General features: G+C 40.6%; 1 protein-coding gene across 6 annotated transcripts in view; it reads right to left on the bottom strand.

Moving 5' to 3' along the window:
- Positions 1–24,029, bottom strand: part of LOC129775276 (uncharacterized) — a 51,629-nt gene that overhangs the window by 1,233 nt on the left and 26,367 nt on the right. For 5 of the 6 annotated variants that reach the window (XM_055779790.1, XM_055779793.1, XM_055779789.1 and 2 more), the window contains 16 exons: positions 23,806–24,008; positions 23,362–23,743; positions 23,141–23,301; positions 22,874–23,076; positions 22,322–22,815; positions 22,009–22,259; positions 17,553–21,908; positions 16,043–16,208; positions 15,737–15,982; positions 14,613–15,677; positions 10,178–10,279; positions 6,294–6,658; positions 5,761–6,224; positions 5,325–5,478; positions 5,057–5,255; positions 367–572 (listed from right to left, as the gene is read on the bottom strand). In XM_055779790.1, coding sequence (XP_055635765.1) covers positions 367–572; positions 5,057–5,255; positions 5,325–5,478; positions 5,761–6,224; positions 6,294–6,658; positions 10,178–10,279; positions 14,613–15,677; positions 15,737–15,982; positions 16,043–16,208; positions 17,553–21,908; positions 22,009–22,259; positions 22,322–22,815; positions 22,874–23,076; positions 23,141–23,301; positions 23,362–23,743; positions 23,806–24,008 — 9,017 coding nt within the window. The remainder of the gene's footprint in view (positions 1–366; positions 573–5,056; positions 5,256–5,324; positions 5,479–5,760; positions 6,225–6,293; positions 6,659–10,177; positions 10,280–14,612; positions 15,678–15,736; positions 15,983–16,042; positions 16,209–17,552; positions 21,909–22,008; positions 22,260–22,321; positions 22,816–22,873; positions 23,077–23,140; positions 23,302–23,361; positions 23,744–23,805; positions 24,009–24,029) is intronic. The other variant, XM_055779794.1, reaches the window with a different exon arrangement.

Here is a 24,029-nt window from a genome sequence, read left to right as displayed (position 1 = left end):
GGTCCAATCAAAACGAGGTAGTTAGGGCGTTTAGATAACACTTAACATTTTACAGTTATTCAATTATTTATCTAATGAAAAATAACATTTCATTAATTGCGATAGATGCGTAGAAATATTCCCTATCAATTGATGCAAACATCTTTCCAATCCAGTAGAAAATGTTCGAGTTATAAACATTCGAAATCTTGCATTTTTTCCTGCATGTTCAGTGTTTATGTTTTCATTTTACCCCCATATATTCCGGTTAGACGTAGTCCCACGTCAAAAACACATTAGTCGATTGAACCAAATTAATCTGTAGAGATATTTAGAAGAAAAATCACTTCTTAGTTTCTTAGACAAAAAATTAATTCTTCAACTCACCTTCTTTCATATAGTTTTCGTTGTAAAAATTTGGCATCTCCCATCCATCTTCCTCGTCGTCATAGTAATGGGCATAAGTGCTGTGGTGGGATGGAGCTATACTTTCTGCATATGGTGTGTGTGCTCCGTAATAAAAGTTAACCTGAGATCCTGTTTGATCAGCTGCTGGCGATAATATTTTTTTGGGATCGCGTCGTTTATTAGCTCTGAAAAGTTGAAATAGAAATTGAATCACGATTCATATACTAACCTTTTGCAATAAGTCGTGTAGTCGGGTGAATATGTCAATGTTTCACCATTTTATTCAGAATATTATATTCAATTTTAATGATAATCTATGAGGCTTCAGTCTCTTGAATCTTAAATCGTATGACCCTCTCTGTAGGGGGTTCAAAAACGTACGTAGGTTCAAATGACCGAGTTATGGTCGAGTTTGACATTACTGTCCCCTGTAAAACCGCTAGGTTTGACATGGGTCTTTTTCTTTTGTTGTATTATTACGAACAAGTTCCGATTAGTCCGGTCGACTTGTAAATAGGCGAGCGACAAGAGGCGAATCTCCGCACGAAATCGACCGTGATGTCCGTGTCGAGGATACGCATAGTCCCCTCTCATCCACTTTTCTGTTTGGATCGCAGGGCATTCTTATTTCAATCATTAAATTGAATCTAGAATTACTTCCAGTATAGAAATCAACGACGTAGTCCTAAATCATTTCAATTGGGTTTTAGCGAAATTTAGGATTTTGCTTCAGATTCTCTATTTCTCCGTATCTTAATTTCTGAAATGACTCTGCAATCATTTCTTGAGCTTTTGTTTGACGACTTCCAAATTATGTTTACATAATTTGGAAATGGGGTAGTCACTTTTGGCGACTGCTGCTGACGTTCTTACAACAGCCTTTGAGAGCTGATCAGATCAAAAGCTGACTATGGATCAACGAGTCCAATGACTTCCGTGCAAACGAAAGTCATTGACAAAAGCGAGAAACATAACGGTGGGAAACTACAGGAGGAACGTGTGCGGTGTTGCGTGTGTTGACGATTGGAAACATGAAGTAATGGCACATTCCACAACATTTTGCTCTCACTGTGTTACAGTAGAATTCTGACACAGTGGACCGTTGATTTCTCTAGTGACTCGTGGGATACAAAAGAGTAAAAAACAAAAATCAAACAGAAGAGCAATGTCAGTCGTTCTAGTCGAAAAATTGAAAACAAGTCAGATGCTTCTACCAGCACTTCAGGTAAGCCCGCTGGATGATTCAGTGGAGGCGGGTCATCTCAATCACTGAAACAGAGGTTCTGATTGAATCGCTGAAGGTAAGTCAGGTGCTCATCGAACTACTAACAACCTTCCGAGTAACATTAAGTCCGTCTGACATGACACAATGGATGCGTATCCTTCCATTATCTGAGCCACGGGATATACTGGAACTGTTGGCAATGTGGGTGGTAATTGAGCCCCTAAGTGAAAGGCTGTTGTCAACCAGGCCACTAGCAGAACCTCAAGTAGCCTTAGAGCGACTAGATGTAAGATCTTTCGAACGGCTACCCCAGAACAAACAGCCAGATCTGTGGCCTAGTTTGTCCGAAAGAGAATAAGGATAATTATTCGATATCACTTTGGTTCGGATCATACGGTGAGGGAAGTCGTCGATTCTCAGCACTTGTTATGGTCCTACGTCTCTCCAGCTATGTCTCCGATATTACCCACCCGTCTTTTTCTTGAAACACAAATCGGAGATCGAGGAGAAAATTCGCGAGCACTTCCAGTTGTTGGAGATATGTGCTGAACAGGTAGAACTGCGAATGATTCGAGGTTTACAGCGAATCATTCGTTCCAATTAGAGTGGTGAATGCTCGAGAAGGGCAGGGTGGCAGTTCTACGAGGACGAATCGATAAAGGCGAAGTATTTCGCAGCATAGTCACCCCAGCATAACGGGGCCTTTGATCGAGATCTGAGTTCTTCTGGATGCAGATATGCACAAGCGAATTCGGGCGGAGATTTAGTTCGGCAGGAAATCGGCTTTGTATCACTTGCGGTTGTTAGGATGCGCTGGTTATGTGCTGGTTCCGTCGACAAAACGAAAGAAGTTAGTCATCAAGGGGTGGGGATGATATTTGTCGGGTACTCCGCCGAGCACAAGGCATATAGGATACTGAATACGAAGACGGGAGAAATCCAAATCAGTCGGGATGTTCGTTTTCTGGAGTTTGGAGATGGATCCAACCAAGACTGGGGATTCGAGCTGGAGCAAATCCTGGAGGCAGCGACGGAATCAAGTGAACGAACCGCACAAGGTGAATTATACAGACTTTTGGAGGTGATTTCCATGAAGAAGACGAAGGCGTGCGAAAAGGTTTTTGTCACGACAATAACAATGTCTGGTTTCGCGGATTGAGTCCGGTTCATAAAGTGGTCGGTGGTACAATGCTTCTATCAAAAATCTGAGACCGATGACGATCTGGTTTTCGTCCCTGTAGTAAGTACGTTCCGTGTGATGTTGGTAGTGACAAACAAGCGGACTAATGACTAACCATGTCGACATCGAAACGGCGTATTTTCACGCGTAGTTACAGGAGGAGATCTTCAAGCGTCAGACTCCGAGGTATGAGTCTGTCTGTCGTGACGTAGCGTCTATGAACTCAAAAGGCAGTCCGCGTCTGGAACATGTAACTCGACGAGGTATTGAAACATACCGGTCTCTACCAGTCGACGGCAAATCCGTGTATTTATATTCGGCAGAGAGTGGGTAAGTGCGTCTTTGTGCTGATTTACGTTGAAGATCTGCTAAACGGAGAAGTTATCCGAGGTGATCGAAGGACTGAAACGAAATTTCACGATCAGCGTGGTGGGGAACTGCCATTTTGTCTTCTAAAAACATGTTCGTATGAATAATAAGGACTACTTCATTGACTTGTTCGGAGTTAGGAGGAGTTAGGAGTCCCATTTGAAGCGATCGATTCGGCATGCATGATGCGAAGCCGTCCAAATGCCCGATGGAACCTGGCTTCCAGTAGCCTACCAAAAGTAGGAGATTGGTAGAAGGTTGCAAACGCTGAAAACATATCAAAGTCTGATTGAGGTTTGCTCTATGCCACCGTTATTACCAGGCCTTATGTCTATATTCATTATCTATTCGATCCTGGGCAGAAGAGTCCAGGAGTTATCCGAGGAGGATTGGAACGAGGCTAAGCGCATACTATGTTACCGCAGAGACACGTTGGACAAGGTGGTGCATATAGGCAGTGTTGTCACACGTACATATTTATCTGAAATGGTACAGGTTTTTTCGTTATTTTTGGTACAGATTCTGTACGGTACAGAGTACAGATTTTCGTCAAAAAGTACAGATTGGTACAGATTTTTTCCATTTGTGAAATTTCTTACACTTGAACAAAGCAACATTGGGGGACATGGCGACTTTTACGCGGCAGTATCGCTTGGTGCTGCTGATCATAAAAGCATTTACCAGGGCTCTGCGTAGTCATAGTCAACTGAGGAAAGTCAGCTGACTATCTGACTGACTTTATCCGTGTTCAGTTAGTTATGACTTTTGGCTTCTTCACGCAGTTTCTCCGCCAAAACGACTAAACAGTCAGTCGGGCGTTTAGTCGCTATCTCCCTCTACCGACTCGACTATATCATTTCATTCTTCCCAGTCAAATTGTCCTCATTGCATTTTGAAGTGACTTCCCCCAAAACGAAAACGTTCCTCTTTTTCTCTCTTCCATATACGTGAGCATGCATCGATGTTTGAGTTCAACGTGGTTTGACATACGCTACAGGTGAGCTAGATTATTTTGTATCGTACACGAAAATTACTCACCAAATAAAACAGCGCGCAGTGTGTGTGCGCTAATATTATTATTAACTAATATTAACTCGAGAACCTTTTTTAGCATACTTGATAAATGTGTAAGTTCGTTGGTTTAAGTTCACGATGGGTAGACAATAAACCGTCCATTGATCGGGTAACTTCTTTTTTGCATCAGAAATCATATTTTCGTTCCTCTTTATATGGACGTAAAAATAAGATTGTGTGCGCGGGTATAAAATTAGTGTCAGGGGCAAATGGAAGTGTGGATTGAAGTCAGTTGAATGAAGAGGCAGATTTGTATTCATTAGTCGAGTCAGTTGAAATAACCACTGACTGGACAAGTTCACCAGTCAACGCTAGTCAAGTCACTTTTGGTTGTGGGCGACTGCCGAAGCATTTCTAGTCGAAGCGAAGCTACTGAGAGTAGAGTCGGTCTTCATTTTTCACCTTCGAAGATTTCGGGCCCCTATCATTTACAATGCAATGATTGATCAGTTTCATAATGTCGAAATTCCTTACAAGGATCGTCTGAAAGGATTCGCGTCGGACGGTGGGACGTATTTTTTGCCCCAGATCAACAGATTGAATCGTTTGTTCCAGGCTAAAAAACCTGAAAGATTTTTATTTCATCATTCACACTTATATCTGCGAGGAATCTTACGTTATTTCAATGTCCAATGCTATTAAATATGAAGATCATTTGAAATGCGACAAGAATTTTAGGTTGGAATAGCAGCAGACGAAATTATCAGTAATGTTTATGTAATGTTCTCTATTGTCTCGAGAACATGACTTCAGTATAAAATAGGAGCATTTTCGAAAGTGACCTTTTTGTATTGTATAAAAAAAATCTAGTTCCAACTCACCTTGCGCAGATCATCCAGATTAATAACACTATGAGGATAATGAAAATCACTGTTGCTGCAATGCCACCAGCAATATATGCGAATTCTGATCGTTCAGTGCACTTGACTCCAGTAAAGGAACCTTTGCATCTGCAGGAAGGAACGCCCTTAATGTCCTTAATGCACTGTCCTGAATTTTCGCAGAATCCATCACAAACGTCTTATAAAAATAGAAAAAAAAGGTTAGCATAATCATCAATTATTAATATTTGCGGTTTCCAATAAGTACCTGTACATTGCATTCCAGTTCCGTTGAATCCAGGTTTACATTCACATTTGAAATCGAATGTTTCCGGCATTAGTATGCAGAACGCATTCGGGTCGCAGTGCTGCTGTCCATCAGATATATTTGCACATGGATTGGTGCACTCAGATTTGCTAGTCTGTAAGGTAACGTTGGAACGTTCAGTTTGGAACATGAACAATTTTTTTGACTAGACCGGGATACACAGAACAATGTTTACAAATGCCAAGTCTACAAACAAAAAATAAGTTTTTTCTATTGCGGAAAATTAATCATAGAAATATTTTGAAATCGAATTTGTCCATAATATATCCCAACAAAAATTATTTCCAACAAATGTTCCAAAAAAACATGTATCCCTAATCATACCGTAATATATAATATAATATAATATAATATATGATCTTAGTATACAACTCACCGCAGTGTTTGTTTTCGTGCTGTGGTTAGGTGGACAAGGTATACAGAAGGTTTGCTGTTGTTCAGGCTGATAGTATCCTTTGCCACATTCTACGCAATAGTTAACTGTCCCGTTGAGATATGTACCGGGAGCGCAGACAGGGAGGGAACATTCCTCAATGCTGTATGATCCTAATTTAGATGTTGTTCTGCCGGATGGACATGCTGTGCATGCTGGATGCACTCCTTGTGTTCGGTATGTTCCACGTTGACATGCTTCACATTTACCATCTAATCCTAACTGCATTCCCGATTTGCACTCATCTCTGCATTCCGATTTAGAAGTTGCTTCAGCTATTCTTGTTGTTTGGCCAAGCCCACAAATTTCACACGAAAATGAGCCTTCGTTTGATTGATAGAATCCATATCCACATGACTGGCATAATCCCGAATCTGTATCTAAATACTTCCCAGCAGGACAGCGTTCTGATAAAGATATGTGATGATAGAATTATACACAAATATTTGATATTATATTTTCCTAACAATAATTACCTTTACATTCCGCAGCAGAACGAGCCCCAATTATAGAAGTAACACCGGAACGTCCTGCGATATTTGGACAGCTTTTACATTGAAGTTGTCCTATTTCTGACTGATATGATCCTTTTGGACAAGAAATGCACGTTTTGCTGGTGACATTGAAGTATGTACCTACTGCACATGGTACGCAGTCGGATGCTATTACTACTTGTCCGATTGGACATGAGTATTCTGATGAGAGTGATAGCGATCCTGGATCAGCGAATGTGTTCGGTAGAATGTCTTGCACGTCGAATTGGTTTTCTTCCAATATTAGTTTCTCTAGTAAAGTTTGGACATCAGATCTTTCACCATTCACCGAGTGTACTACTGGATCACTGCAAAAAACCACAAAGCATGAACTTTGAATTGAAACAATTTTCTATTTCGCGACCCCGTATATATCCGTATATTAGATAGGAGAAAAAGGAATCCATTATTGCAAGTAGGTTATCCCCAAGTCTTTTGCTGATTACTGTTCGGTCAGTCACAGGGTGTTGAGAATGGAATCCACCCAGAATGTGTTTCTAATCATATAAATTCACGCAATGAAGAATCGCGTCATTGTATTGGATGATGAACTTTGTTTTTAAGAGTAAAGTGATAGGGATTATAAATAGACGGATTGCGTCGGCTGGTCCCAGCTTAATTCGGTATTCGGGTCCCAGCTTAAGGCGCACCCAGCTCGAAGTGCAGAGACCGAGAGCGGCTTATGCTGACTATGCTAAAAAGGTTACGTTGTCATAGCAATTGCTCTAAGCTGTTGAAAACAAACCAAACCACAAACGGAGGTGGGATCTTAGTGGTATAGGGGGAAGGGAGGAAAGGGGGTTTCTGTTCACCCTGTAGGTGCGGATCGAAACAGCGTCTGTTCCCCATGTCAGAAGCGGATGATCATTGCCCTCGTGCCTCCGGTGGCACAGGGAGTTGCTGCAGGCCCTGCAGCCCTACGTAAAAATGAAACGCACATGAAAATTCACAAATAATTTCGAGGCAGGAAAATCGGAACAGACCTAACACGAACACGAACTATAGATTGGTAACTCGAGACACGTAATTGTAAGTCTTGAGAGTATCCGAACTCTTACGGAAATATTGAGAGTTTGTACTTTCACCATTGTAGCGCTGCAGTAGGTGTGCTAGAAAAGTTCCATGGTGCGATAGTTCTAAAATTGTTATACCATAAGTTAAACCAAAGCTTTGGACACGTGATTGGCTGGTGGTCTCTCAACGAAAGAATGTGCGAATTGGAAATGCGAGGTCATTTCTTTCACGTCTATAACGTCTACATCTGGGTAGCACCGATGACGATAAAAAAGAATTCTATGCGTAGATAGAGCGTGAATACGATCGTTGCCCAAACCACGACAACAAAATCTTCATCGGTGATTTAAACGCTAAGGACGGTCAAGAGGAGAGGTTCAGACCGGTAATTGGTAGGTTCAGTGCACTTCCGTGAACCAACGAAAATGATCTAAAACTAAAAAAAGACTAAGACTAAGACAAATCAACCTCGTTTTGATCGATGGTTGACATTTCTCCGAATATCTCAGTAATGGTGAAACTGCTCAGTCGTCAATAACATAAGGTACTAACAAATGTTCCAAGCGCTCACCGCGGTACGCTTATTACGGATGCGACGACTGCAGGAACCGAGTGTCTTGAAGCTGCATTACCGGGGGTAGATGATCTGAATGCAGCTCCCCTCGATGAATACTGAAGTGCCATGAAAGCAGCAGTTAGTGACACAGGAGAGATCGTCATCGGATATGAACAACATGCGAACAACAACGAATGGATTGACAACGAGTGTCGAGCGCTTCCGAGCGAGAAGGATTCAGCACGCGCAGTAATGCTGCAACGATCGACTAGATAAAACGTGGAACAATACTAACTTTAGATCAAGGCAGCAAACACACCTCTTTCGGGGAAAAAAGCGCCGCCTGGAAAAAAAGAGTGAGGAGATGAAGCTGCTTCATCGTTCTCGAGAATCGCGGAAGTTCTTCAATGAACTAAAAGCCTCGCATAAGGGCCGAAATGTGCAGGAACAATGAAGGAGGCATCAACGACGAAGTACTACCCCCGACTATGGGTGAAGTTAAGGAGACCATTGATCAGCTAAATAACAACAAAGCAACTGATAAGCGCAGCGGAGCTCTTCAAGGGAGATACGGGAAAATTTTTAGACCAAGTCCCTATGCAGCACATCTTCGTCGAATACAAAGCCGCACATAATACAAGTGACGGACGATAGATTGCGAGAACAATTGTGGGACAACCGTGCATTTGTGATCTTGGAAGGTGTCTACAAAGATTTCGCCGTCTATCACCAATAGTAAGCAAAATTGTTGGAAGTTAACAGACTGAATTCATGAACAATGAACAAGACTGAATTTATGAACAACGGAGCAGATTTTGACACTGCAGTTGATCCTCCAAAAATGCCACGAGTTTCAAGTCCCTACGCACCACGACTTCAATGCTACATATGATTCAATCGATCAACAACAACCATGGAGAATCATGGAAGAATATGGCTTTTCCCGGAAGCTGACAAGACCGATTCAGGCAACGATGAACGGTGCAGTGTGCGGATCTCATGCGATATGTCGGAATAGTTTGAGACTCACAGGAGACTTTGGCAAGGCGATGGACTCTCCGGTCTGCTGTTTAAAATGGTGCTGGAAGGCGTTATGCGGAAAGCGGAGTTCGAAATGCGGGACACGATTTTTAAGAAGTCCGGTTAGTTTATTTGCTTCGCTGGTTCTGTGGACATAATTGGAAGAAAACATGCGACGTTTGCTGACTTGTATACCCGATTGATACAAGATTGGGATTGCCGGACAGTAGGCCCACAAAGATGGTGATGGATTTCACCGTCTATCGCCAATAGTTAGCATAGTTATTGGAAGTTAACAGACCGAATTCATGTCCGGTTGTTTAACAACAGAGCAGATTTTTACACTGCGGTAGATCTTCCAAAAGTGCCGCGAGTATCAAGTCCCAGTACATCTTTGTCGTCTTCAAAGCCAAATATGATTAAATCGATCGACGACAACTATGGAGAATCATGGACGAACACGGCTTTTTCCGGAAGTTGACAAGACTGATTCAGGCAACGATGAATGGTTTGCGGTGCAGTGTGCAGATCGCATGCGATATGTCAGAAAAGTTTGAGACTCACCGGAGACCTTAACAAGCCGATGGACACTCTTGTCTGCTATTCAAAGTGGTGCTGGAAGGCATTATGCGGAGAGTAGAGTTCGACATGCGGGACACCATTTTTAAGAAGTCCGGTCAGTTTATTTGCTTCGCCGATTCCGTGGACATAATTGGAAAAAGACATGCGACGTTTCCAGATTTGTATACCCGATTGAGCTTGGGATCTAAACGCATTGACTAAATTGACTAAACACATGTCACATAGTTGCTCCTGGTAGTAATCGACTGCTATGAGGTCGAGATGGCCGAAGATTTTCATCAACAACCGTGAAACTGAAAGACATGTTGTTAGAATGCCGAATCTGGAGCCGATCTGGCGTGGAGGTAACATCCATACTTCTCACGCTCAAGATCACGAGTTCAATTCTCACTCCCGACATTCTTCCAAAATGGAAGGTAAAAGTGACGAACCAGCCAGAAGCGTTGAAAGTCACTATAATACAGAAAAAAAAAAAAAAAAAAAAAAGAATGCCGAACAGTAGGATGAATAGAGTTATAAAACAACCAAAACCGAAATTAAATTAACAAATGATGTGACATATTAAAAAAACGTTTTTACAGATGTATCAAATAGTGCATTGAATGAGTGCTATCTACAACTTTGGTTGAATTGTGAGTATACAGGTAACACGTACTTGACTGCAGGGAAAATCATTTCCAGTGTGTAGGTGTCGCCATTTTGTTGTCTGCTCTGACGAGAATCGCTTCCAGCATTTTGTGTATCAGCATCGTTGTTGCTAAAAAACGAATTATATCCATACAGTACATTTCGTAAATAATAATTTAATGGAATAGTTGTGATAGGTGTAATACGTGATAATAAACCTAAATAAGCACTAATGATATAAGATATGGCACAAATAATTCAATATCATAGTAACTAGTCCTTAAAGCGATTCAGATGTATATTCATGGAAATGATAGTGCAAAGAATTCTAGAATCCGGTAAATCTGGTGGATCTGACCACTGATGAAAATGGTGGATCCTTCGGTTGAAGAAGGCCTTGATGCCAGGTTCTTTGGTCTTCATAAAGACCGTTTGGATACAGCTTGCACTGGAGAAATGAGAACACAGGTATACTTTTAAACGCAAGTGATTTATTCTCGCGAACTTGCTCTGTTTAAGGATGTATACGGAATGGTTGCATGGCATTGGTAGGAATCGGTTTGTGTGCTGTACGTCAGAAAATGTTACCGTCTGTTGTTATGCACCACATTTAGAATACACTTAAGACATTTGCTCAACATTTGCGTTGTTAGTCGCGAACAACATCGCTAGTCGAATTGCTCAATCATACCAACCGAGGGCCCTGAGAGCAAGCAGTATACTACTGTGGATTGATTTGAGATAGCAACTTCGGAGACATGGAGGAATGTCTACTCTGCATGGTTTTATAAATAATGGTCCTGGATTTTTTTCAGATTCTTAACCCAAAGAGGAATTTTACTGATTTTCGACACTACATACAAGCTGATTTTCTCGCAAAATAAATTATTCTATGTCTCAGAATATATACGAGGGCAGTCCGATAAATACTTAACCTACGAAAAAAATTGGAATAGTGGCGATTTATTTCTCATCATTATCTCCTTTTAGCTCGATACCCTTGACCAATTTGGCGGAATTTCTGTTTTTTCCATTTTCCTAAAATCCGCGGACACGCCCGCTTCTATACACGGTCAAAACAAAACTACGAGTCCGATTCGGCTGAAATTTTGACAGTAGCCGTTTACGAGAATGTGCTATACAATAAGGAATCTCTCTTGCGATACTGACACCGTTGGGCGATGAAGCTAAGTTCTTAGGGGTTGTCCACGTGGACAGTAAAAGCATGATTTCAGACACCCCCCTCCTCCTCTGAGGACAAGCGTGGACATTCCTTATACCCCTACTCCTGTTGTCCACGTGGACATTTCTCCAGTTCTCGGAAGAAAATCAAGAGAATTCTTTATTTTTTGCTTAAATTTAATTACAAGTTTGTTTCAATTTTCTATTACATGTTTTTATTAATAAAAATAGCCTTATTAATAGTAACGATTTGTTTTAAATTCACCAATGTTCACCAGTGTCCAATTTCTGTTACTGTTCATTTAACTGATCCGAAGATTTAGAATAACATTAGTTTACTATTCGCGATAATGACAATGGATTGGTGGATTGAACACACTTTGAAACTAAAAATTATTAACCCTCTAAGACCCAAAATTTGTATTTGTCTAAAGAAGCTCATTAGAGGCGAATGAACTGCAAAGTTTAAAGCCAAAGAAAGAAAGAAGAAGCTCATTCCGCTTTTTAACTCGAATTTACGGCTTTCAACATAAAATACTCCTAGCAGAAATCTGTCAGCATAAAAACAAAGTGTGTGATAGATGAAAATATTCTAAAGACGTTCTAGTGGGGGTTTACATTGATAATAAAATCCGTGATGCCCGTCTCAAAGCGGGGTTGGGTTGTAGAGGAATAATTAAAATTTACTTCTCCGTATCAAACATGTTTTCTATGTAATTAATTTTCGAGTGGTGAACAATTTTAAAGGAAAGGTATAGATTTTATATTGTAGTGATCGATTTTAGCGGTAATATCATAGTAGTTAAGTCAGGGTCAGGACTACGTGTTTCAAGTAATCAAATAACACCAAGTCAAAAATTCCATTCTAAATTGAAAGTAATATGTCTCAGAATCCGGATGTCGTAACTAGATGTTGACATTGTACATTCATGATCGCGGATTGCGAGATATTTTCTTGTCTTACAGAAATCTTAACATTTGATAATCTGAAGATACAACCTACTTCGGGGTTATATTCAATTGCCCAATATTGTTTTAACTCAAGATTATTGTGAATGATTTGCTCTTCACTATTTGCTACAAATGTGTATTTGGTGCTCCCATGGTCGAGTGGTTATCGTCACATCCCGTTCTGGCCGGGGGCTTTTTCGTCAAAGAAATTTCCTCCAACTTGCACTGAGGTCACGCGTATTTTAGAGTTTTACACTGCTGAATACATTCAAGGCGTGATATTGGGCAAAGATATCTCAACTAAGTACTGCTAATAAAAATGACGCAAGTAATACCTACGTTGAGAGGCCCAAAGTTCCACTGGGAACGTTAAAGTCATCCAAGTCAAGTCATGCACTTTCGTTGCGTTTATGAAACGAATCGTAGATTGAAATGCGTTCTTTCAAATGTTTTCCGATAAAGTAAACCCTTATTCCGGAATCCGGTCGGATTTGAAATTAGCACAATATTGCGTTCTTTCATCTGATCGAGTCAAATCCAATCGGGTTGTGCAAATGTTGCAACCTTGGATTGCAGTATGTAAAAGTTGATCTCGTTCGGATTGCGATCTGTCAAATCCGATTGAGCTCCGGAATATGGGTTAAAATGTAGTCCATACATTGTAGCGTTTTTCGTACCCATGCTGCACCAGGTGCTCATGAGCGGTTTTAGACATCTGTAGCGAATTTATCAATTCAGGTGTCGTGTACCGAGGATTAATCTTGATAAGTTTCTCAATTTGATTGACATCAATAGCAGCATGGTTTTGCAGACAACCCATTAGAAGCGTATTACAAAAATTACCAGATAGCAATAAAGAAAAACATCATTGCAAGAAACAGATCTCCACAGCCCGTGCACTCATGGAAGATTTTGTTGTTCGTTTCAATTTTCGGAAAACCTTGGGAGCTTGGAAGCAGAAGATGAATCGAAACCTGCACATAAATCGTGATTTTTCATACTACAAACATTTCAACATTCTTTGTGTCTTCATTCTGACGAAATACATGGTCCTCTATTTATTACCGATTAGAATAAATTGATCGATGCCTGTTCATGCGAACCGGCCGTATCTGAGCAGCAGGCAATCACCCAGAAGGAGGAGCTTGAGGTGCTGGTGAAAAACTTGTACTCATAATGAAATACGCGACGTACTTGATGCTAGAATTTAACGAATGGCAGGGGACCGGGTACTTTACGTTCCCCAGGTAAGCGATGACGTCGAATATATCGTTCACATCAAGTTCTCGAGCTCTCTGACAGACGTGAAGGGAATGTCCAAGCTGCTCTTCTTTCGATTCATATGGTGAACGGGGAGATATATAGTACGAAGTGCTTGCCGGAGTTGGGAAGGTGATGTGGTCTTTATGCCGAACCGAATCAGTCCATTATGCCAAAAGATCACTGGAGGATGGATCGGAGATAAACATTGTCGCGAAGACCACCAACCTTTCCAACATTCCCCAGCCGCGCCCGATAGAAAACTTTTGGGCGAATGGCCAAAATAGAGAGACATACGACCACCAAAGCCACGAAAAGGTAAAATAACAAGCCGATATACATCTTTTCATCGGCCATGGTTCAGGTTCCGGCCAACTTCCGTAAGACCGCCAAGTGCTTCATTTACGATACTTCATCAAACAACTCTGTCTCTTCCTGTCGAGTATAGACTAGTTCTTCCGGCTTATTTAAAACGTTAAGCCCTGACCGAGCTAGGGGACCAAAGATGAACTTTTCGTCTGACTCACGTTGGTCCCTGCGGATAAATAGGGGACTTTTTTAAAAATCATTTTCCAATTTCGTTCCAGTTGACACTATCTGAACAAAAAGCCTAATGTCGGTGCGATGAAACCAGCTCAACGTATTAATCTTTGGATGCATTAGAAGCGCTCTTGAAATAAAATTTTTATTCAGGTTCATCCATTTGAGAAAATCAACTTGATCAAATTGTGATATTGAAATATATTGATATCGCGGGACATTTTGCTGAAATGCTGGATTGTCCGCGGGACGCGGGACGTCTGGTCAGTTTATACTTTGATTTTATATTTAATAATAAATTTGGGTTATTCATGGAATACAATGGAGGCCCTAATAGGCGCAACGGTAGAGAAAGTGTATAAAAATAGCAAACCAATAAAAGTTAATGAATCTAATGTATACCACATCATATATTTCGGTTAGTGAACTGCAATGCAAGTGCAAGGTTATGTCTAGAGTAGGAATATTGTTATTTCAACAAATTTTACAGATATTTGTAAGGTATCTAATGGAAATGTAAAATGACTTACCTCTGAATTGGTATTCTGGTATCTACAGAATAAGTCCAAATATCGTCTTTCGTCGCTCGAGCTTGTCTCTTCACAATATCGTTATTGTGTCTATATTGATCACACTTCACGTTGATTTGTAGGTTTTTGCATTCACGTGATCCCTCGGCCGTATATGAACAGAAGTTCCAATCTCGGTTAAGAGAATTTATTGCGTTCTTAACTTTTTGCCGTAGAACACTTTGACCAGCTTCATTGCACAGAACATCGGATGGGAATAACATTCCGATCTTGAAAATACGCTGTGCTGGTTTAGCTGGTGAACATGAAGGGTACACAAGAGTGGAGGCAAGGTCTTTTGTTGGCCTCCAAAAACCCTCTGCTCCGCATGTATAAAAATCAGGTACCACTTCCGAGAACTTCAGTCTCGGATTACATGAAATACTGCATACTTTAAACTCTCCCCCTGCACCCCAATCCTTACATGTTTGGGAACCACCAATTGGGTCAGTTAATGGAGGGCAGAAATGTGTGGCCAGCGTAATTTTGAAGCTGCAGCTAGCCGTATTTCCTGAAGCATCATAGGCTATATATGTTATGTCGTAGCTGCCTAGTAAGAAGCTTTGGCCCGGTCGCCGCCCGTTTCGTTCTATAATTTTGGTGACACCTGTATTATCCGTAAAGCGAGGTTCATCCCAATGAACGATTGAAGATCCATTCTTCGCTATTATCCACATATCAGATGGACAGTATTCCATTCTAGGAGGCTCTTTGTCGGACTCTAATTGTTTGCATTGAGAACCAACATAGCCATATTCGCATTTTTTTCTGCCACAAGATGAAGGCACTGATCGTTCGATACCGCCGATACTTTCTTCATATCCTGCCCAGTTCAAAATCAAATTTTTGTAAAGAACCGGTTCACTACGACAGTCTCTGACTTGTTTTTGTATTTCTGAAGTAACATCCAATGCTCTACTCCATATCTGGAATTTTGAGATTTTTCCTTGGAATCCAACTTCTGTATAAATAGTTTTATTAGGTTCATTCGCTCTTGTTGCTGGTTTACCTAAAACTGCCCACGCGCTGACAAGAAAATAAATATTAATTATTTTTTCATTATTAAGTGAATTCTCACTACTTACTATGTGGGAAGCGAGCGCCCTGCACCATACTCAGATTTACCAGCAATTAATCCTTGGGTTATAAGTTGCAACAACCCAGTTTTTCCATTCCACACGATGGCGACATGATGCCATTGACCATCGTTTATTGTTGAGTATTCTCTGAATGCTAAAAATGAATCCTGTAGATCCGGGAATAATGATATCTGGATACCACTTGAGTGAGCTTGTAGGATGACTCGTCTATCCACAATATCATGCGGGTTACTAAAACAATCATATATTAGTCTCTAATGTTTGGAATAAATGTAATTACAAAATACATACTTCACAGCATAAAGTGTTGCGAATATTCCTGTGTCATCTTTCTGAGTGAATTGAACCCAAAATGCAATAGTGAAACTGTCGGTGGCTCCTGTGTAGAAGGGCACCACCTGAGCAGCAGATGATCGTGATGGATCGCTAAAATACAGGTCATAGTCCACTTGGATAGCTGAAATATAATCAATCATGTATATATCGATACGTGACCGGAATAAATCACCGCAGTAAACTGCAATCGTAACAGAAACAACCGCTTAGAAAATGTGTAGTAGGCTAGGTATAGTAGGTAGTAGGAATAAACCTGACATTTCTATTATGAAATTATTTTCTCGTTTTTGATTTTAGCCGTCGGAAGCGGCGGTGTCTCGCACGCAAACATATGTTCCGGTGATTGCCCGGTTAGTTTTAAACATAGGATACGATCCTTTAACAATGTCCGACCGAGCTATAGCAAGCGTTTCATTAACCCTTTCACTACGGCAGTGTGCTCCATCGGAGTATGTTTGCAAAAGTATGCATATCGCGCTTGAGCGATCGATGTGCAGTTTCATCCTGATGTTGTCTACAAACGACGCTCGTACACACAAGTAAGGACGTCGGTTAATCGTTCGATTAATTCAACTAATCGAATATCTCAAAAATCAGAATTATGAATACATCGAATAATTATAACAGTAATCGCGATTAATGAAAAAGGGAACCATTTTTTCAGAAAATACAGTGTAAAATTTGTTTAACCTCAAGGTGTTTTGTCGAAATTCATCGAATTTGTTAAACCATTTACGGTTGAAGCATAAAAATAATTCCTTGGTGGTGGAGGAGATTGTGAAGAATTCAGAAATTTTGAAACAAATCTGCTATTTCAACAACATCCGAAGAACATGCAATTTTGAACAGAAAATCTTTTAATCGTCCTCTAAAAATCGAGAAATGGTAAATTTATCAATATACTGAAATACCATTTCATTCAAAAGCCATTAATCTTCACCATGTTTGGTTTAAAATTATATTTAATGTAACTTTTAAATCGGATATATCGGATTCTATAGCAAACTCAACTTGGAACGTTTTTGCAGTTGAGTTATTAATTAAAGAAAAAGTTGACGAAGAGAAATCGATCAAATGTGATTGTAACATTCTAAGCCCCTCAATTATGACATCATAATATTTTTCATTATATTCATAATTATTCATAATTATTTTGTTCATTTCGATTACAAGAAATAAATATTCGCTCGATTAATCAAATACTGAATGACAATTATTCGGATGAAGCGAATGAAATGGCCCCTCGATTAATCGATAATCAAATAAACGAAAAATTTAGACATCTCTACATACAAGACATCGCGTGGATGTCGTTTTTAGACGACACTCGCACATACAGGCCGTCGCGCGGATGTCGCCTATAGACGACGCTCGTAGTGAAAGGGTTAAAGGAACCATAATAATAACTAAAATTAATCGTATTTGAAAAAGATTCCGAAAATAATTGACTATGAATTATACTTACTTTTTCGACAATCATCGCCGGTGAGGTTGAATGGACATTGGCAATAGAATCCTTGTGTGAGGTCAACACAAGTTGCTCCCGGAGGGCAAGAATTGTCTTTGCAGTCTATAATATCTTCGTCACAGTTTTTGCCGGTAAATCCAGGAAGACAAACACATTTATAACCTTCTCCGTGGTCAATACATGTAGCACCGTTTTTGCATACCATTGCATCACATGCATCGTACTCATACTGACAGCCAATTCCGGTATAGTCACTAGAACATGAACAGTTCAATCCGGATCCATAATCTTTACAATGACCTCCATTCATGCACGGATTTCCAATGCATCTGTCAGGTGCCGTTTCGCATTGTTTACCGTCTGTTCCGCTAGGACAGACGCAGAAGTAATCTTCAAATAAGTCAATGCAGCGAGCATCGTTTTTGCAAGGATGCGCATGTTCGCAAGTTGTTATTAGGACTTCACATTGGTAACCTCTCCAACCTTGTGCACATTCGCATTCATAAGATCCAACGCGATCTTGACATGTACCTCCATTCAAACACGGTGCGCCCTCGCAATCATCGATATCTGTTTCACACAACATTCCTGTATAACCATCTCGACATAAGCAAACAAAAGCATTATCTTCATCGATACACCTTTCTGTTCCAGTTGGACTACACGGGTCGCTCAGGCATTCGTCAATTTCAGTTTCACACTGTAAACCAACAAACCCTGGTCTACATTTACACTGGAACCCATCAAGTTGATCAACGCACGACGCTCCATTTTGACATGGATCACTAGCACAATCATCGATGAAATGTTGACAGTTTTTGCCTGTATATCCTGGATCACAACTACACTGGTATCCGTCTATCATGTCTATACATTCGCCATTATTTTGACACGGTTCGCTTAAGCAATCGTTTATATTAATATTGCAGGATTCACCTGTCCAGCCCGGTAAACAAACACATTCATAATAGAAGAATCTATCTATGCACGTGCCATGGTTGCATGGTTCCGATAAACATAGATCCATTTTCTCCTGACATCTCTTTCCAGAAAATCCATTCGGACAAGAGCAACTGAAGTCATCCACAAGATCCGTACAGTTTGCTCCTAAGAGGCAAGGGGACTCTGCACAATCATTCGTGTTTATTTCGCAAAGCTGGCCTTCCCATCCGGGATGACAGTCACACTTGAAACGACCTTGTTGGAGTGCAATGCATGTTGCATCATTTTTACAAGGATTACCGTTTGCAGTGCATGGGTCAATGGTTATGTCACATTCAACACCAGTATATCCACTGCGACATAAACATGTGAAATTATTGTATCCTGGTTCATCTTTGCACATAGCTCGAGAGGGACATGTGTTGTTATCGCAGTCACTTTTTTCTTCTTGACAGTTAATTCCACTATAGCCTGGAGCACAGGTACATTTGTAACCCTGGGGAAAATCTTTACATGTTCCGCCATTATAGCACGGTTGTGATGCACACTCGTCTATATCTATTTCACATCGTCGCCCTGAGAACCCGGCAGGACAGAAACACTGTATTTCATGGCCCATGGGTACACATAATCCTCCGTGATGGCAGGAATTTTCGTTGCACATAACCGGTTTACACTCTTCACGACTAGTAGCGCCTGATCCTTCCGTTTTCAATCCAGTGGGACATTCGTTACAGGTTAGCATTCCCTCTAGATTCTGATAGAAATTTTTAGGGCACGGCGAACATGGTGCTAGTCCTGTAGGAGAATATTGCCCTGCTGGACATTTACTGCGACATTGGTCTTTCGACTGCGCGGCAGGCTGGAACGTGAAAGTGTTGATAGGACAAACTTGGCAATCCTTAAATCCACCTGTTGGTGGCTCACTGGAAAATGAATTTATAGGGCATTCTAAACAAGGAACAAGACCTGTAGGTGAATATGTTCCGTAGCCACAAACCGGAACGCAAGCTTTCAAATTTTTTGATCCATCCTCTTTAGTATATGTTCCCGTAGGACATTTATGGCACGATTCCTGACGTTCTCTATTTTGATAATATCCCTTAGGACAAGAGGTGCAGGTTTGTTGATTTTCTCCAGCAAATGTACCAGCTGGACAATGCAAACACCGAGGAACATCATTCGTATCCATATTAAGTACTTCTCCTGCGGAACACGTAAAACCCCGTTTAATTGAGCTTTTCAGCGCTCTTAAAGGTGGGCATTGATTTCCGACTGCCGACACATTCGAGATAGGTTCAATTACTGCGCTCGCATATGGAACACTTAGGTCGAAGATTAGATTTAGAGTTGAGCCGCATAAATCGTACAGTTGTGGTTGCTTGACAGCAGGTATGATGGATAGTATGAAGTCGATTTGGATCATGTTTTCTTCTAGAAGTATGGGAACAGCTTTGATGAACGATACATTCATGTTTACGTTAACAGCTGAGCAACGTTGGGATAGTATGTTGTCAAGATTTGGATAGTGTTTGCTAAGTAAATCCAGATATTGTGGTAAACATGATTGAGATACTGCTCCGTTCGCTCTGTATATGGTTGTTGCCGTAACACGATAATCAGCCTGCTGTGTATTTTCGGATACACAATCGGGAACAACAGAAGATGGACTCCACAATCGTTTTGTTTCACAAGAGAATTTCTTGACGATGTCTGCATCTGTGAATCTATAGCCTGGTTTACATGTCGCTAGGCATTCAACCCCTCTATCAGTTGTTTTACAGTTTATATTTCCATTACTAGGAGGCTGCAAATCCCAATCAACACATTGCGTAGCTTGCACAGAAACTTGGAAATTACACCTAGCCTTGTTATTGAATTTATCAGTTGCAACAACCGTTACATTCTCAAATCCTCCAATCGGTATGGTGGCAGTTTGTGGGAAATATTCTATTGTAACATCATTTGTGTTATCCGATACTTTTATACGTTTTCTAGTGTCGTTGAAATTAACAACATAACTGTCTTGCTTATCCACGAGTTCGATGACAAAACTTTGGGGGCAACTCAAAGAAGGTGGCGTAATGTCAGGTACGGTAATGTTGATTTCACAAATTGCCACATTCCCATCATAATCAAAAGCAACGTATTTAAGAATCGTATCTTGGAATATATAGGATGGTAATTTGAAGCTTTGTGGTTTCATTTCTAATCTTGCAATCGATCCTGAATTGTCAATAGCGACAGGCTCTGTAAAGTTGACCGGTAGAATGGCTCCGTTTTGATCGCGTTTTATTACAATTGGCTGTTGTGGGCAATTTTGGAACACAGGTGGTTCGTTATCCACGCACGGGGAGTATCCGTAATCATAACCAAGCAATGGATCATTGCTTGGTTCGTCGCAACCCATCAACTCAAATTTCAAACATGCATTATCCATGTAGCTAACGATTCCTAAAATGACAAATCTAGCCTGGACGAATTTCGGCAACGTAATCATTGCCAACTCTCCATAATTTCCTGGATCTCGCATAGTTAGATTAAAGTTGGGGAAATAAACAACATAATTTTCAGTCTCAGACTGCTTGTAGAAGAATCTGATTTCTGTAGGCCTTCCCACAATATCATTTGTAACAACGCCTTTGACGAGTATTGCTTTGATCCTGTAAATTTTCCCCAAGTCAACACTAACATAGGTAAAAGCTTCCTGTTTACCACACCACCCTGTAACCGAGTTCAACCGAATATTTTTTGCTTCGTAGTTTGGTCTCTCTGAAGTAGCATTAATTGCACTATCAGGTATTATACCTGATGACAGTCCTAATGGTTTTATAACCTTACATTCTGGTTCTCTTATACATGTGATCGGCCTTGGATTTATCAAAATATATCCGGGTCTTGAACATCCAAACAACACTTCTGATCCTTGTTCATAGCTCTTAGTGATTTGATATCCATCATTAGGTCTTCCAGGATCTTCACAGACCGGTCCCTCACAACGCAAATCTCCAAAATCCCACACACCATCTTCCATGCACCTGACTACATTGTCGTTCTTTGAACTCTGTCCAGCTAATTTGAATGTATTTTGACATCCGAAGAAGAAAGAGCTTTGATATTTTGTATCTCCTCGTTGGCCGTATTCGGCACCGGGTGTTGACATAGGTTCCCCACAATCAACACGTGGACACGAAGGTATCGTGCCGGAAAGCCAATAGTCTGGATAACCAGGTTTCGGATCATACACACATTGCCTGAAAGCTGCAAAAGCAGTATTTCTTAATATCCGTCCGGGTATATTACAGTTTAACGTAACGTTTTCCTTGAACGGTACTAATATGCTGTTCTTGTCCTCACGCAGTACCACTAATCCTTCATTCTTATCATCTGGTAGTGACACACACTTGGCATCTGTAATGTAAACCATATGTCAAACAAGCGAATTAAAACCTTACATTTCATGATAAACTTTGTAATTTCGTTGGCGATCAATTTATTAAACAAAACTTACAAATGCACTCGGGAGCTGTTGCATTCCATTCTCCGGTAGACATGCAGAGCAAGGATGTGCTCCCCGATATAACGTAACCAAAATTGCATTGAAAATGAGCAACGTCTCCAAAATGGTGTTCTGTCTTGTTGGTCAATAGTTTTCCGTTTTCGGGAGAAGTCAATGTTGGACATGTTACAGGAACACATGTTTTATTTCGTTGATAAATATCACCATCGCGGACTCCAGTTTCGCTCTTATCGACAATGAATCTAATACAAATAGCAAAAGGAATTGCAATACATATGGTATCGAGTTATTTTATATAACATACCCAGCCGTTCCATTTTCAGTAAAAAGCTCATATCCATTATGACATCCACAGGAGTAGGATCCTGGAGAATTGATACATTTTTGATGACATCCACCATTGTTGTTTAAACATTCATTGATATCGATGCAGTCAATGCGTGTGCATCCCATTACTTCTAACTTCAAGCATGGTGCAATTACAAAGTCCTGAAGTCTGAATCGCACATAACGAGCCTCGATCGGTATAGGTAAATTCAGAATCGACAATGTTGGTTCTAGTATCCTGAATTCTACGGCTGTCCCATCTGGATTGGCGTAATCTTTGAATATATCCGTTAAATTATTTGTAAATTGAATACGAATTGCAGAAGTAAATGCCAAACTTCCATCAAATCTTTGTACTGACGTGGTTCGAAACCCTCTAATAATAGTTGGTGCTTTGAAATCGATCATCACCCAGTTAGCACCGGGTTCCATTGAATTTCCACACCAACCAGCTGAATTTAGTCTCAAAAGCTAGAAGATATATACTCAATAATGTTGGATGTGTTAAATGTATACATTACAAATCTACCGTTTTATCGTATCCATCTTCCGTTGAGGATATAAGTATACTGTTATCAGAGATTCCACCAGTAGCTAATCCTAAATCTCCAACCGGTCTACATTCGGTCAATGGTGAAAACCCGTCCTTACATTGACAATGGAATGATCCCTGGGTGTTCATGCATTCCGTAGAAGCGATATCGCAAGGCGAGGTTACGCACTCATTTATGTCTGATTTGATATACACAAAAGCAGTCAGTGGCAAGAATTTATGATCACTTTTAGATTAAATTACCTTCACATGTTGGTATAGCATCGAATTCTTGATCTGCATTGCACTTAACAATATTAGGCCCAACTTGTCTGTAGCCTTTGTGACACTGTATGCGCACTTCGTCTCCATAATAATATTGACGTGTCCGATCCACATAGAATCCATTTTCAATGTTAGGGAACCTGTGATGCAAATCGCAATATGTTAATGCCTATGTGTGAAAAATTTAATACCATTGTTACTTGTAACATCGTTTTCGAGTGCATACGGGTACACTACTGCTCCAAGTACCGTTGGACATGCATATTAATACAGGTTGACCGCTTCGTTGATATCCTGGATCACACTCGTAAGATACGATTGTACCGTAGCTTCGACCACCTCCATTTAGGATAGTGACATTGGCATGAGAAACTTCTGGTAATGAAGGACACTGTGAAGCGAGGCAAGATGGTTTTCTCTCCCAATTGCCATCGGCTAAACAGGAGATTTTTTCGATCCGGATCCCCGATGCGAAAGCAAAGCCAGCATAGCATTGGTACATTGCAACACCTCGATAGGTTACATTTGTAGATCCAATTGAAAACCCGTTATCTATCTGAGGAACAGGTCCGCAATACACCTCTGAAGTGAGAATAAGAAACGAATAAAATAATTTGAAGGCGTAGTGCGGCTGCTAAATTTACCTTGACATTTCGGAATGTAATCAATGCTCCATACTCCACCGTTTTGACATGTTGTTACTATTTTAGATTTTCCTGTAGCAAATTCTTGACCAGTCGGACAGGTAAATGTAATTATTGTACCGAAAGCCGTATCGCGACTTGATGCCAAAGCTCCAAATCCAGGCTTCAATTCAGGACAATCCGCGGAAAATTCAGCCAACCATCTAGAAAATAATCTCGTTAAA

Source organism: Toxorhynchites rutilus, chromosome 3 (genome assembly GCF_029784135.1).
Source record: "Toxorhynchites rutilus septentrionalis strain SRP chromosome 3, ASM2978413v1, whole genome shotgun sequence".
In the NCBI taxonomy this organism is placed as follows: Eukaryota; Metazoa; Arthropoda; class Insecta; order Diptera; family Culicidae; genus Toxorhynchites; species Toxorhynchites rutilus.
Note: the sequence above shows the minus strand (reverse complement) of the source record. Positions and strands in the feature narration are given on the sequence as shown.